The sequence below is a fragment of the Dermacentor andersoni genome, chromosome 8, assembly GCF_023375885.2.
Source record: "Dermacentor andersoni chromosome 8, qqDerAnde1_hic_scaffold, whole genome shotgun sequence".
In the NCBI taxonomy this organism is placed as follows: Eukaryota; Metazoa; Arthropoda; class Arachnida; order Ixodida; family Ixodidae; genus Dermacentor; species Dermacentor andersoni.
The window spans coordinates 124,951,206-124,968,064 of NC_092821.1; the positions used below are offsets into that span (position 1 = coordinate 124,951,206).

The following is a 16,859-nucleotide window of genomic DNA, read 5'->3' on the forward strand; positions in this document are numbered from 1 at the left end:
TGCACCAGTTACGGCGGGAGCTCCCCAAAGCTCAGTGTTGGAACCACTATTGTTTTTGTTGTATATTAATGATATCGCAGTTGGTATACAGTCTCCATTTAGGATGTTTTCCGATTATTGTGTTTTTTATGGAGTGGTAGGTGCCATTTATGATGCGCAAGTCCTGCAAGCTGATTTAGATACTATTGAAGATTGCTGTGTGCGTTGCAATATATCACTTAATATAAATTAAAGTGTTCATGTCGCCTTCACAAGAAAACGCGCTAATCATCCGTATAGGTATAGAATTCATGATTTTACTCTAAACAGAAGCAAGTAATTTGAATATGTAGGCGTCTTTTTCACTTCTGGCTTACGACGGAACAAAAAGCATGTTAACTTTATTGGAAATAGGGTAGCATCAGTTTCGGAGTTATTGCGGCGGAATTAGAGTAATTTACCGGGGAACTTGAAGGCGCAGCAATATTTCATTCATGTACAATCAATACTTGAATATGGTTGTGTTCGTTGGGACGCATATACGCTCGTACAGCTGAGCTTACAAATAAATTATAAATAAATAGGGAAATCATATTTGCTCTTGGTAACTATAGCCGGCAGCTTAGCATGACAGAAAGCAAACGTAAACTTAAATTGCAAGAGCTTAAGGACCGTATAAGGCATGTCAGAATAAAATTTTTCCACAAAGTTTATTATTCTAAAGCAGGCATAAACCCAGAAAAATATATACTGACACCACACACTATATCAAAGCGACTGGACCACTGTTTGAAGGTAAGGTAATTTTCTTGTAGTCTTGCGTTATTCCTCTTTTGTTAGAACTGTTCGAGACTGGAACAGCGGGCCATCGAGCATTGTATATATCGCAAGAAATTATGCTTTTTTCCACGCACTGAAATAATTTGTTCGTGTACTTAGTTAAGTCTGTAACCTCCCTGCTGTAATGTCCTATGGTGCAGGTAACCAATAAATAAATAAAATATATAAAACGCAAATTAGTGATTCCTTGCTTCACCAATTAGAATACAGTGGTGCGCATTGTACAATGAGTTTCTTTCATTTCGGCTCGTAATCTGTAATCCTGCAGAACAACTGAAAGCTGAGCGAGTTGTTACCTATTGATATTCACCTACTTTGAGTAGCGCGCAAAACAAAAGGACAAAAGAAACTACAAGACGTCACGGGCATCAAACTCTCAACCGGTATACTCATTGAAGGAACAATGTTTATGCTTGTTTAGCAATGCCGCGGTTAGCAGGAGAATGCGCACGTCTATGCAGGACAAACGGTGCACGGCATGATAGAGAATCTAGTTAACCCAGAAGTGGGTCAAAGGGTGCCGTTCCAGCCTGGAGTGAACGTTTTGAGCAAAGGTGTCCCCCTTTGAGGTGGTTTTAGGGGAACTACTGCTTTTCTTGGCCGTGTCTATGTAACTATCTCTCCCCCCAGGAGCAAATAACACTAGCAGGTACGAAATATTGAGGTGAGGACTGGGTAAGGGGAACTGGAAATTCTCAAAGGGGAGAAGAAAAAGAAACAACCAAGTAGCCCACCTTCCCTCGCTACCTCAAGTCATTCCGCAACTAAGCCTTCCTTTTGAACATTTCGATTTCATTTGCTCAGCCCTCATTTTAATCTATCGCACCGACTCCTGACCTTTCGCATAGAGGAAAAAGGTAAGCCGTTGTTGCATTGATGAAGACGAGTGACCTTGTTGAAACCTTAACTTGAGGCTGACGCCTCAGTTACCCGCCACTAATGACCAACACAAACGCCAGTCATCAATGTGAATTGCGGGATGTCAGAAATTAATGGTCTCGTTTACAGGCGCTTGCTGTGTGAGGAAAATATGCCGGAGGCTGTCATGATTCAGTGTGCAAGCAGTTGGCAAGAAGGAAATCTAGATATTCAATGTCACAGTTCAGTAGAACTAAATGATTGTCACCACATCCAAATGTTTTCGTCACGCTTACTGTGCTTCACGAACAATGACGTCAAATTCCGTTATGATCAAATAGGAAGTGAGCCATTCAAACACAAAACCCGTTTGTTTATAAATAGCGGCCCGAGACGCTGGTTTTTGTAGTCTTGCACATTTTTGTGTTATTTCTCGGTTACTGCTCACAGGTGAGTGTGTATTGTTCGCTTGCAAACAACCTTCAGTTGTGTAGAAAACCGCGTCCCCGCCTTTCTATCGTCTCGTGCGTTCTGGTTGAACACACACTAAATAAAATGCCATAGCAGCTATGTCCTAACAGTCGGTCTTCTTAAAAAAATGTAATGTTTAGCTGCTTAAAATAGCAAGAACCAATTAAATACAACAATAGAAGCTGTTGTTGTGCACAGGTTCTAAGAATACAAACACCCGCCGTGGTTGCTCAGTGGCTATGGTGTTAGGCTGCTGAGCACGAGGTCGCGGGATCGAATCCTGGCCGCGGCGGCCGCATTTCGATGGGGGCGAAATGCGAAAACACCCGTGTACTTAGATTTAGGTGCACGTTAAAGAACCCCAGGTGGTCAAAATTTCCGGAGTCCCCCACTACGGCGTGCCTCATAATCAGAAAGTGGTTTTGGCACGTAAAACCCCATATATTATTAAGAATACAAACGGGCAAATGCGAGACTAGAAGAGACATTTCAGCGAAGGCCAGAAGACATTGCCAAGAGCAAGCAAGTGATAAAGTAGGAAGATCGCAATGCGCATACGCTGTATTACCAAAAGGTTTTGAGCTGGCACTAAACAACGTCATGCTTGCGTTTCATTTCCACTGCCATCACTATGGCACATGTTTTGTTTTCCCTCTCATTTTGTTTTGCCCTCACACGTAGGACACCAGGAATGTTTTTACCTCAATGAATTCGCTCTGTCGCAGTCAGGTATTGCACTGCAGGTGACTTCAAGCAAAATTCTAGGTATTCTTTACCAGTCGCGAGTGAGCCTAAGCCCATCCTAAGCATAAGTGCGTCACTGAATACGAACAGAAGGGAGAAACACGTAGATGACAACAAATAGGAAATATCCGGACTTCACGAATGAGCGCTGCTCTCAGAAATGTCACTAATGACGAACTACGTTTTGATAAGGTTAAAGAATGCCTCCTTAGAAGCTGAAACGACAGCCATTGCTGCAGTAAGTAAATGTCAGTTGTACGAGAAACGAGTCATGCGGCACGCGCGATTTTCATTGGCTGGTGGAATCTTAACGCCACATACGTAGCACCAATATGCCCTTATATAGTCCCGTGGCTTGCTCCCAGCCTTTGTGGATATCTCGGTATCAAGACGTACATTACTTGCACTAGCAGGGCTGTAGAAGAACGAAACTCGTGTTCAGCCCTTGCGAGTGCAGGGCTGTGTACTTTTATTCTTGCTACAGACGCTCAGTCACAATGGCAACATTAACGGTAAAATTAGCCGCGGTCTTGGTATTGGCCGTTGTTTGCAACGCTTCTTGCGATGGAGAAGAACAGAACAACGGAGACGCCGTAGATCAAGGTTTTTTGAAGTGCTACGATTTTGTAGTAGGTAAGTCAATGTGCTTTTCGCCGAGACAAACAAAGACTGTATACCTGGTGTAAGGTTTCCTGACTATGAGCCTTACTTTGAATGTCTAACTTCTTGGTCATTATGTAGAAGAACTTCTTGTCCGGAAATATGGACAGACGTGATCATGGTGCTCATTATTGCTCTGGGTTCTTGGCCTCTGGATGATTTCCTTCGTTATTATAGAGCCAAAGTGAGCGCAATGTATGAGAAATTAGAGGTTGTGTTTATTACAACTGAAGTATTTCGTTGCAAAAAACAGAATAATGGGCCAGTTAGTTGATCTATATAGTACATAATAAAAACAGCTGTTGGTAAGAAAAAAAGACGCTGCACCCGTAAAACAGACAGCACTGATTTCTAGGAACTTTTGGCATTGACATATAGTACAAGGTGCATGGTACTAAGCTACATTATAGTACGCATATTATTATATATATATATATATATATATATATATATATATATATATATATATATATATAATGCCTTTGAGGTGGGTTGTCGAGAAACGTTGTCCGCGACACTGCAAGGCCCCATCGTTTTTGTACCACGTGAGTGGCACATTCACGAGCACATTTTATGGCAATCTGTGGTTGTGAGAAGTTGTACTAACATGTATGTTTTAATTCTTCGGAACAGATTGTTAACGATGATTGAAGTGTGCAGATGTTCCCTCTTTTTTTTAGCCGTACGGTAGTGCGTTGAGATAAATTATTTGAGGCACTGTTCACCTCAGATTTCAGTTCTTCACCTGGTGATCGGTGCGGAGAAATTCAGCATCAAGTGCTCTACACCAGCTATATCGTTGACATAGCGCAATATGATCTTGATTATTATGTTGTAAGAAGATGCAAATACGTCAGTTCAATAGAGTAGAATATACCACCCTTACAATTTTTTCCACACCTCTCGCCAGATGTAGAGCGCTCAGCGATTGAAACGCGATACTCGGAGCGCATGGAAGCCGGCGCTTTTAAAGCGCAGCTCTTAAGAGGAAGCTTTAGTTCGGGTGCTCCTATCTAAATGCATGTAAAAGAAGAATTAGTTTTTCTGTGCAATCACTGCACAGCACATGGCGATATTTCTTGCATTTATAAGAAAAACCTATATTTTAGTAACGGTTGGGTTCGAATTCTTGATTTAGGTGGTCAATTTGTTAGTAAAAATGGGCAAAAATCGCAAATATTCCGGAAACAAAACTATCGAGTTTACAACTCTGTTACGCACCAACGAAAAATTATACCACAGTTCTGTGAATTGCACCTGATAGTACATCTAAAGCGGAGAAAATTGACATTTTACATATGAATCTCAAAAAAATTTAGTAATGTGTAAAAACAGCTCTTGCGAAACCATTGTGCACAACGTAACAAATTCATGTAATATATAAATTGACATATAGAATTTGTCCGCTTTAAAATATCTAATGGAAGCTGTTTACGGAAGCACTATATCTATTCTTAAAGGCGGTCTATTAATTTGTAAACTTCGTGCCTCTATTTTTTCGAACTTTCGAATTTTTGAAATTTCATTCAATAACATTAAGCCCCTAAATTGAAATTCCGCTTCCAACAGTCACTAGAATTTAACTTTCCGTCTCAAATCTAGAGAAATGCTTAGCAGTGCTATATGAACACATTGCTTCGTATATTTCGGCATGAGTTAAATAATTGGGTGCCTCTGCTTCTACGCCTGTAAAAAAAAAAAATTTCAATATTTACCGTGCCCATTGTATGAAACATATGGATAATTATTTTTATTCATCGATCACATATATTCGCTACTTACAGTGAAAATTTTCCTTTACACATTAGCATACAATAAATGACCCACCATTCATACCTTTGGGAACAGGGTAGCCATTTTCCAAAGCTTTAGTAACGAACACAACCTTCGAGCTTTCTGACCTTCAAGCCATCTCTGTTTAACAAAAACGCAATGTTGAGCATGTTTGTGCAATTTTTACCGAAAGAGTGAGCAAATAGAAAGAGACGATTTATTTGACGGTCGACCTCGCTTTATTCCGAAACTGGGAGACGAAGGAGTTATGTATTGGGTAATCCCCCTCCCTCCCTTCTCTAAGGTTTTGTTTATCATAACTAGCCCTGAGAAGTGTTTAATCACATAAATAACAGCAACTCTAAGCCACGCGTACGCATCGCTTCACCTTTCCGCAGCACAGCATCCACTCAGCGATTGGCACGTACCCTTGGCGGATCGTATAGTTTCTATCACAGTAAAGTGTTAAAGTGCGCAAACTTGCTTTACGGAAATGTATAACACTTGCACACGCATGCAGATATTTTGATGCCAAATAGTGTTCCTCCTCCATGCACATTACAGTGGGCGCTGGTTCCGCGGGCAGCGTTGTGGCCAACCGACTGTCTGCCAACAACACGTTCACGGTTCTTCTCCTCGAGGCCGGCCTAAACGAGACGGACGATCTGCTTGTTCCTTTCTCCGCTGCCTTTGCAGCCAAGCCGAACAACAGCTGGATGTACACCACGACACCGCAAAACAATTCGTGCCTCTCTTTCCCAGGACATGTAAGTTCGAGGATTTTCGCCGCGTCGCATTAGGCCAGTATTAATTCCAGTTTATCTGATAAAATGAAGCAAGGAGAAGCACGCGGCAAATGACCTGTGTTCTCTATTAGCACGCATAATGAACAAAGAAAAGGGAAATAAAAGGGGAAGAAACGACACCTTGGCGTCTGGGGGAGTCGAATTCTGAACCCACACACGACGCCTGTGATACCCCACCAATTCAGCTACGGCCGTGGTGGCTGTTCCACAGTGTACTGTATAGGGTATGTCTGTACGAGTGGCCCGTGGAACGACCATCGCCGTGGCTCAATCGGTGGAGCATCTCTAGCGTCATGCGGGGGTTCGGGCTTCGGCTCCCACAGGCGCCGCGTAGCTGTTTCCTCCTCTGCCGTTCCTCGTATTCACTGAAAGCGAAGCTTTCGTAGCATCGCACTGGGAGCATTCGCCTTTATATACCGTATTTAAAGTATGTGCTTGCGTACGAAAGGATTCACCGCTATAAGAAAGACGCAATCGCATTGAATGCATGTCTGAGAAGCCCCACTGGTCTCGCCGACGTGGACAACGTCAATGCATTGCGCGACGCCGTAGACAGCAACCAGTGCCACCTGTCACCGCTCTTCTCTGTAAAGCCTGGCACTTTCCATTGTAATGGGGATGTGTCGGCGGATGCTAGACACCCTGTGTGAACGCAACTTCTGTAATCGATCGTTCAGTCGATCTTGTAATCGATCTTCTGTAATTGAGTGTTGAATAAAACTACGAATATATTCAAGCACAAACATATATACGTGTTCTCATTTTTCTCCCGTAGTTTTGAGTCCAGGGAAGAGGCTGTGGCGAGTGTGGCGGAATTTGGTGACTCGTCGTAAAGAACAATGAAGTAACCGGAGCGCGAAATGTAGAATGCAAGAGGACTGTGTCGGTCTTGTAATACAGTGCTCATAATACAGAGTTTTAGCTTGTCCGTAAGCGTACGGTTGTTTGCGGAATACTGGGTGAGACGAAACGTTTGCGCGAGGACGGATGGACGGATGTTATGAGCGTCCCCTCTGGAACGGGGCGGTGGGTTGTGCCACCAAGCTCTTGCTATTATACTGCCTAATGTCCTACCTAGGTACAAAGAAAAGAAAAAAAAAGTGACTGCGTTAGCGGCGCCATTTTGTGACATAGAGTTTAGCCATATATTACACATGTCCAACAAATAAGACAGCAAGGACAACACAGCTGAAATTACTTGTCCTTATTGATTGAAGTAAAGGAATTATAAATTAATGGCAATGAAAGTGGATGAACAACTTGCCGCAGGTGGGGAACGATCCCATGTCTTCGCATTACGCGTGCGATGCTCTACCAACTGAGCTACCGCGGCACCGTCTTCCCCTCCACTTTCTGGGGTATTTATGTGTTACTACTAGAAGTAACCCTGGGAGTGTCAGCCAGCGCCACCACTCGTAAACCTTAGCGGTGGATGTGGATTGTGGTGCTATGAGAAAAGATGAAATTGTAACACATACAATTTCGTTGTTCAATGTGTGCATCGTCCCTAGATTGACTTCGCTTGTACCCAAGTGAAATATTCATGTCTGTACAAGCGCGTGTACAGCTTTTGTTTGACCAACGGGCACAAAGTGCCAGTTACAAGGTCAAATGAGCGCCTTTCTGCCCTGTATCTGCTATTTGTCATGTAAATCATGTACCATTCAGGAGATAAAATTACCATGTTGTAAAAAAATTACGAAAATTATATTGTGGCTCAATCGGACCCCACCATTCGACGGCTATGATAATAAAAAAGCAGGCTGGCTTGCAGGGTGAAGCGCAGAATCAGTGACGAGCAGTTTCAGAAAACCATAAATAATAAATAGAACTAATGCAATAACATTAACCTGTGTGCCATAGTACCCCGAGAAGTTTACAGAACTTAAGCAGACCATTTACCCCGGACCAGCTCCATTTCCTCTTGAAGTAAGTGTGAAAAAGAAATGCTGTGATCAGACGACTGCTGAAACAATTTGAATGAAATTTGTTGTAGTTGAGAAAAAGAAAGATGTATTTGCACACTAGAGCAGGCAGAGCAATAATTTAGGACTTCTGATCTTTCGGACAAAACATGTAGAAAATAAAGCTTAAAAAATGAAGCAATTAGTTGAGAAATCCCATAGCAGTTTACAGATAGCTCAGTTCTGTAAACTTCACTATTTACGGTACCTAAAGTTGACAAGAATGATATCTGAATCTATAGCTTACGTGAAATTGGTATAATGTTTCTTCTGGGATTGGTCATCAGCATAAAATAGGCGCTCTTCAACATAGAATACCGGCTTACTTTAACTCGTTCCTTTCAGAAAGATGCCGAGGTTGGAATTATCTGCCTGCCTCTTTGGTCGAGGTTACTGATCCTCATCTTTATTTCACTGCGTTTAATAATGTCGTTTAAGACGTATCCCCCCCCCCCCCCAAATCCTCACACACGCTTACTTTTATCGTCTTTTCCGCGTGTTATTTGTCACTGATCTCGGGGCCGTGCGGATGTTGCGGTGAGAGATGGAGTCGGGAGATGCAGGCGAGCACAGCAAACAGACTTTACTAGCAACAACCCCAAAATAAAACACACTCAAAATGGAATTCACAACTCAACCGACAAATATAAACTCCACACTCAATTGCTTAACCTAAATAAGGGCCTTATCTCCGCCTATGTGCGTCCTTAGCGCATTTCGCGCGAAAGTCCGGCTATTGGAGATCGCTGGGAGAGGCCTCCATAGAGGCCTCCGTGCTGCAGTGCACATAAAATGTTTGTTCGATTCAGAAAAAGGTGCACGGCACCTCAAACGAAAAAGTGCAGGGGGTGCCGGGCTGCACCCACCCGCTGCAAGGTTCAAGGGTGCAGTGCACCGCGGCGGCACCTTGCATTGCACCCCGTTCAATCGAGCACGGGGGTGCAGGGTGCACTGCTGCACCTCGGGGAATCGAGGGTCTAGGTGCAGTGCACCGTGAATAGGTGCAGAAGGTGCAGAGAAACTTGGCTTAATCGAATAGACCTAAAAATAGGTTGGTCATGATGATGATGATGATGATGATGATGATGATAATGATGATGATACTGGTGGTTTCATAGTTGTGGGGCTCGGTAGTGCACCCACTTCCACAAATTCACCACCTCACCTTTTCCCATAGAGCATAGAAACTCTATGCCTTTTCCCCGCTTTGCTCAAAGACAGAGGTAGCGCCACGTTTGAGACACTGGAAAGGCAACACATGTTAACCTCGGAGCCAACCACGTTTTTCTTTCTCTCGCTAGGTGGCATCACATTAATATAACCTCTGTAACCTTTATAACCATCCATCCATCCATCCATCCTCTGTACTGAAAAAGTTGCAGATTTCGCTTTCGTTTCAGTAGAAAAGCAAGAAAATCAGCAGATTCAAGCGCTTTATCACTGAATCAGCAGAAAATTTAAAAAATCAGTAGATCTACTGATGAATCAGCAGCCGTGGCATCACTGGTCTCGAAACTCTGTGCACTTAGTCGCAGAACATACGCACATATTCCGGCGGGTGCGTCTAAAAACTATCGTGTCTTCTGTTTTTCTTGTATTGTGCCGTATCTTAGCGCTGTTTTCAACTAGCGCCAAAAGTGTCCATTAACTCGCTGTGCTTTCAGCCTTGCTGAAGTATAGAATTCAGTATATGTTAAACTTCCTTATTGAGGTGGGCGTAACCAGGTTTGTTAGGCTGCATATGACGTCGTCAAGTTCCACGTGCTGAATTTTATCTATTTATTTGCTTCTTGACCATTGGAACAGGTGGCTGTGTTGACCCTAGGCAAAATTATGGGCGGTACCGGTTCAATCAACTCGATGAACTTCGTGCGCGGCAGCAGGCACGACTTTGACTTGTGGGAAAAAGATTTCAACGCCACCGGCTGGAATTACACCAGTGTGTTGCCCAACTTCAAGGCCATCGAGTTCTTCAATGTGAGCGGCGTCTCCGAAGAAGAGAGTGAGTCGATCCGTCTGTTATGGTGGCTTGGACGATTTCAAACTAGGAAACATCGCTCTCTGTGCCTAATTAGTGCTTTTGACTTTGGTAATATGCTTGACATTTTCGTTTTTTGGAGTCGCGAATTGCATCTATAAGCGTATGACTGAAGCAGACAAAAAAAAAAAAAACATCTGCCTTTTAGTGTTGGTGCTGCGAATGGTGAATCAGGCTGCGATGACACTTTCCAGGCAATAACGTTAATGTGTTCTCTATTTCAGCGCACACATTTCCGACTGGTGTCATTTTTCATAAAAAATGTATAGTTTCGCTCATGGCAGTTTTGGAGAGAGATAATAGACACTAAGATAAGGAGACGATAGGCAGCAGAAACAACCAGACGAGTGCCTGGATTTCTACCCTACAACGGAGGCAACAGCAGGTGGAGAGAGGAAAGGAGGGAGGGAGCACTGAACACACACAGAAGGACGCACAGCAGGACTTCAAACGGCCGCTCAGGGGCGTTCGGTTTCATATAGAGGAGTATGAGCAAGAAGAGTATAGAAAAGCTTACAGGTAATACATTCGCAAGAGCTATGACTGTAAATGACTGCTGACAGGGTACTAGAATGCTTCTCGATCCGTAGCGGAAGCAATGGTGCGGGCAAGGCGGTTTGAGTCTTGGCTATTCTTCTGGTTGAATCAATCAGAACACATCGCTAGTCCTGCAGTTTGGAAGGAAAATATTCGAACAGCGAATGAAGCGGCCATTGAAGGGGCCATTTTACAGCAGTCAGAAGTAATTGGTTTAGTCTTGTCATTGTAGACCTTACCAAAAAAAAAAAGCACCGACGGCTAACGTACAGGAGGCCAGTATACAATACTGTCCACCTTAGAGGGACTGAAGAGCAGTTTTCATGGTACCTATTTCTTTTTGATTCAATGGAAAGCTTACAGGTCAGAGTGTCTAATCTTGAAGTGGTAACGCGGAAAAACGCCACGGAACATTTTATAGCGAAGCTGTCAAGGGCTAGTTCCCCAGGATCGTTTCCGTGTGTAGGCACAAAATATTGAAGATAGTGCAATGCCGGGCCGACCCACGGCGGAGGTGCAGTTCGCCATTAAGGGGCCCACATACACAGCTTTGCTGGTCATCCTTCTTCACAGAATGGATTGGCACTGATTCTTTTACGATAACTTTTCTATCTGCTTTGGGTATGTAGTCGTTCACTGGAAGGATGCTGAAAACGGTGATAGGGGAGCGCCATGGCGATTGTACGCCGGCAGTAGTGAGAGGCAGACGACAAGTGTGCATGTAACTGTGAGAAAGTACTATTTTGTTTATCAAATCGACTTTCCTGCGATTCATGTTTTCCAATGTGTTAAAGTTTTCCTGCTATAACAGCTACGTGTTGTCGTTGTTTCCTGTCCGACTGCTTTGGTATTTAACCAGTCAAAACGAAACGATGTTTTTACACGTGATACGCAGTTGAGCATGTTGTAGTAGCCTTGCGTGCGCTTTTGATTTCCGAAGCGTAGAATAAAGCGCAAGCGTCTAATAATACAGCAACTGCAATTTTAAGCAATAATTATGTTGTACTTCATAAGAGCCAACTTACATACAGTAACCTCGTAGATTACATCCGAAGTATCGAGATTTCACCGCGAGGCCTCACCGCTTATCGCCAATTTAAAACTAGAATTTCCACTTAATTCGCATACAGCATACTGGATGCATATCACTATAAATTATGGTCATTTCATTTCCATCAACATCTCATAACACATTCCGGCCAGTTCTGAGTTCTTTTAACTTGTGCCTTAGTCGACGCCACTGTTAGTTTGGTAAACTGGCAATTCTGTGTGATACGTGCAGCATGCAACATATTCATTGGTTGCGCCCTCTTGCAAGACTAGTGAGACTGCATCAGCATGAAGAGCATGGAAAAGTTGGACGAACACATAAAGAATTTAACTTCATTTTAGGCCAACCTGTGACCAGAAGGCAAGCAACACCAAAGTTGCGCCAATAGCGGCAAGCGTAGCTCTCGGCCAGCCAATATTTATGCAAGAAACAGAAAGCTGTTGGTAACCCGGGTGTAGCAAGCTTCGCGTCGAAGACACACTAAAATGAGGCGAGGGTAACAGCGCGACTTCGTGCACAAGCTGTGCTATAACTGGTGCTTGCAATAACGGCGGCGTGTTAACGCTGACAGAAAAAAATCCTGCAGAACCAATGAGTTTCGATGTTGATGGGATTAGCGTCCAACCAACATATTGACAAAACGTATCCCTAAAGACACCTTTATTTACAATCTTTAATGTCAGAAGTAGACTAAGGGTGTCAATTGCATCAATAGTCACATGCGCCACATGACCACACCACACCACAGGGTGTGCAACTTCGCAGGCCTCAAAATAAATAAATAAATAAATAAATAAATAAATAAAGAACCAAGAAAACAATCTTCACTAAACGCGGCCTCCCAACTGCAGCCGGTTTTGTCCCACTGGTACGGTAGAATTAGAGTTCAGCTTGTGTGGCTTTGGATGGACTACAGTGCAATTGCATAGGCGTCTATTTCAGGCGTTACTCTTTTATTCACTGTCAACTAGAAAAGCGGGAGCTCCCACTGATATGATAAAAAGAAATATTGTGGTGCGTTTTGGATATACCCGAGAAGAATACCAAGCTTCGCTATGCCTGAACTGAGAAAACAACGTAAGCAACAGAGAGAGAGAGAGAGAGAAAGTAAGGAGAGGGAAGGCAGGTGGTCAACCAAACGAACGTTCGGTACCATTAAAGCAAGGTACCATTCAACACAGAGAGCTGTACGGAGCAACAAATTGCTTCATAGTATATGCATGAGCACGTAAAAAATACCGGCAGACAGCCGTAGACCACGTTTATGTGAAAGCGACACACTTTTCATTGGGTGCAGGAACGCAGTACCACGGAATGTCGGGAGAGATGCCGATCAACTATCCCCCCTACAACACGTCACTGAGCTACGCTTTTCTCAATGCGTGTAGTGAATCCCACTACAGCTATGTTGATTACAACGGCGCGAACCACACCGGTAAGAATAATGGCTCTTCTCTGCATGCTTGACTTCGCAGTTTCTAATAAGGAACCAAATGAATAAAGACGGCTATTTCAGCTCCAAACTCTTTTATACTTCTGGCATGATTTAGAGCCCAAATTGACAGAATTAAAGAGAAAAGTTTAATGTATAACCTTTAACCCTTTCAGGCGCCTTTTTCATCACTATTTTTAGGCATACTGCATACGTAATGATCCCATTATTTAAAATTATTGATTACCCATACGTTGTTCATTTTACCTAGCTCTGACTTACCCGCGCACTGCATATACAGTGTCACCTAACGTTAGTCAAGCTGTTAAAAGAAAAATATAACGAAGAAAAAACACAGAGTGAGGCACGGCGTTCGATCGTCAGACCTGTAATGAAAGAAAACGGTAGGGTTTATGGTGATATCTTGCACCGTGTTTCTTAACTGTTAGCTCAGATGGTAGAGCGGCTGCCCCGGAAAGGCTGTGGTCCCGGGCTCGAGTCCCGGACGAGGACGAATTTTTCTTCAGCTCCGAGGCTTTTCTTTCAAGGAACCCGCATGGGCTTCCTTTGTAGCAATTGCTACGAACGGGTGGATTGTCTGATTTTCCCTTCCTTAATTACTACTCTCCACCTTGCGGGTTTCCGCAGAACTATTACGTCATTACCGTACACTTCACGCAGGTTACTCGAGGGTGCAATCCAACACTGCCTTCGGGGTGAGAATGAGTGCAAGCACGTGCTTCATACGGAATGTACAACGAAACCGAACAAACCTTCACATTTCTCTGAACAGCACCGTCACTAAGGTGAGCACTGCCTTCCCAATAGAATATAATTACAGTACACAAAGTTGTCAGTTGCGTCCTAAGGGCAGAGCATTGACTGCGATAGCAACGCTTAGCGGTAGGCTTGACGTCCTCGTACGGTGTTGTTCTCAATACACGCGGGTGCGACATGCTGGCGCGACGCAGCACGCAAGTCAACTGATGCGGGGAGACAACTCCTGCTGCTGAGTGTTTCACGACTCCGGCGAAGTACACTAACGCTGGCGTTAGGCGCCCCGACAGCAACGCTCCCAAGCGGCACTGTATCCAGGTGCCTTGCTCTGGCGCGATGAAAGCCGTCAGTGGCGTCGCAGGCATCGCACTTTCATGGTGCACGAGACGAGACCGGCGGGAAACCGTCGGCGTTACTGACTGCGCCCTGTGAAATATTAGATAACGTTAGCGTGGGGATTTGCTGCGCGTACCGCTCAAATCAGCGTCAGAGCAACTCAGCAGAAACGTTGGTGTGTTTATTGTGGGCGTGCACACAACGCTCGTGCCAGAAGCGGAAGGTCATGGCTCGGCCACCGAGGCGGTTGAGCGCAGCAGCGTTGACGGTGCGTCCACTTAAATTTGTAGTTCTTGCAGCCAAACGCATTACGCAAATCTGGAGCACACAGTTTCCCGCAAAAATTGTGCGAAACTCTATGCTCTGGAGACTCGCTCAAACTCTACGCGCGCGTGCCGCGCATGTGCAATTGAGCAGGAACGCATGGCAACGATGGCGCTGACGGCGCGGATGTGGCTCGAGGGTCTGTATAATTGCTATCGCAAAAAATAAATGAAAGCAAATGCTTGAATACAGTGTCACTGCCCTATTCTTCTGCCTTTAGAGAGAAAAGTTTATTAATCTCAAATGCAGAGAGGACGGCCTGAGCTACAATCGTGCAGCCAGCTACTCTGAGCGGGGGAAAGGTTAAAAGGGACAGAAATAGGACCAAGATTGGTAACGATGACGACAAAAGAAAGGTGCAAAATGCTTCACGGGGAAGTCAACTCATCGCCTAGAGTTGAGACCCGTACTTTAAGAAAGATGTAAAGTAAGGCCTGGATGTTCTGAAAACTAACCTTCGCAGTCACGCGTCTGACAACGGCCTCTGACAACGGTTGACTGTCGAGGCGGCCAGAACCATCATCAGGAACGTACCCACTGGGGCAGGGGGATTATTCGGCATACCTCCCCCCTCCCACCTACCCGCCCCACGCCACCACTTCTGACACACATTCCTAAAGCGCCGCCAAATCAATCTTCAGACTGTTGTTTTTTCACTGCTTTTCGATGGCGGTAATTACCGGCCTCACCTGGGGTGTGAAGACCAGTTTTCTGATCGATTCGGTGCCCGCGCAAATAACTCGAGATGCGTTCAGTTGTCATCATCTGTTTAACGGTCACACGCATCGCTGCGGATTCGTTAGTTCAACCTTTTTTGTTTAGACTGATCCAGGGACCGGGAAAGGGACTCAGCTGGTCTGCATGCTCGTGGAACGAGCTGCGGCCGGATACAACGCCAGTTGCGTTTAACTTTTCCTTTTGCTTCATGGTTTCTTCGAGTGATGGCTCACAGCGACGCTGGTAGATCCTCGGAACCATACACCCGTGATATGGTTCAGATAAGCTAGCAAATAAGATAATGCGAAACAGCGTCCATGATCAAACCCTGCAATAACTGTTAAACCCATAAGGATTATGAATGTCACCTGTTACCTCGTCTGGTCTTTCCCTAATTATACAGCACCTTTCGTGCAAAATTGGCAACTGGAAACAAGAGTCGCAAGGACTTGAGAAATTAAGCGATCTAAGGGAGAGAGCAGAGGCAGCGGTCAAACAGGAATGAAAAGCGAAAATTAACAAATTTAACCGTTGTTAATCCTAATAAAGAAGGGCGTCAGGCAGGGAGATGCGATCACTCCAATGCTATTCACAGCGTGTTTAAAGGAGGTATTCAGAGACCTCGATTGCGAAGAATTGGGGATAAGAGTTAATGGAGAATACCTTAGTAACTTGCGATTCGCTGATGATATTGCCTTGCTTAGTAACTCAGGGGACCAATTGCAATGCATGCTCACTGACTAGGAGAGGCAAAGCAAATGGGTGGGTCTCAAAATTAATCTGCAGAAAACTAAAGTAATGTTTAACAGACTCGGAAGAGAACAGCAGTTTACGATAGGTAGCGAGCCACTGGAAGTGGTAAAGGAATACATCTACTTAGGGCAGGTAGTGACCACGGATCAGGATCATGAGACTGAAATAATCAGAAGAATAAGAATGGGCTGGGGTGCATTTGGCAGGCATTCTCAGATCATGAACAGCAGGTTGACATTATCCCTCAAGAGAAAAGTATGTAACAGCTGTGTCTTACCAGTACTCACGTACGGGGCAGAAACCTGGAGGCTTACGAAAAGGGTTCTCCTTAAATTGAGGACAACGCCACGAGCTATGGAAAGAAGAATGAAGGGTGTAACGTTAAGGGATAAGAAAAGAGCAGATTGGGTGAGGGAACAAACGCGAGTTAATGATATCTTAGTTGAAATCAAGAAGAAGAAATGGGGCATGGGTAGGACATGTAATGAGGAGGGAAAATAACCGATGGTCATTAAGGGTTACGGACTGGATTCCAAGAGAAGGGAAGCGTAGCAGGCGCCGGCAGAAAGTTATGCGGGTGGATGAGATTGAGAAGTTTGCAGGGATAACATGACTGCAATCGGCACATGACCGGTGTAGTTGGAGAAGTATAGGAGAGGCATTTGCCCTGCAGTGGGCGTAGCCAGGATGATGATGATGATGATGATGATGATGATGATGATGATGTGATATCTCGCTCGTATGTCGAAAGGAAGATGTGAGGCTTAAAGAGGTACGTGATGCAAATGCGGTACTTCAA

At 44.4% G+C, this 16,859-nt stretch overlaps 1 protein-coding gene and 1 non-coding gene across 2 annotated transcripts in view; one reads left to right on the forward strand and one right to left on the reverse strand.

Moving 5' to 3' along the window:
• The first annotated feature begins 3,389 nt into the window (after window positions 1-3,389).
• LOC129383396 (glucose dehydrogenase [FAD, quinone]-like) overlaps window positions 3,390-16,859 on the forward strand; it is a 31,936-nt gene continuing 18,466 nt past the window's right edge. The window contains exons 1-5 of the mRNA XM_072284125.1: window positions 3,390-3,525; window positions 5,890-6,092; window positions 9,902-10,097; window positions 13,019-13,156; window positions 13,835-13,959. Of these exons, the coding sequence (XP_072140226.1) occupies window positions 3,390-3,525; window positions 5,890-6,092; window positions 9,902-10,097; window positions 13,019-13,156; window positions 13,835-13,959 (798 nt within the window). The remainder of the gene's footprint in view (window positions 3,526-5,889; window positions 6,093-9,901; window positions 10,098-13,018; window positions 13,157-13,834; window positions 13,960-16,859) is intronic.
• Window positions 7,393-7,464, reverse strand: TRNAT-CGU (transfer RNA threonine (anticodon CGU)). Its single transcript has one exon. It is a non-coding gene; the product is annotated as a tRNA-Thr (tRNA).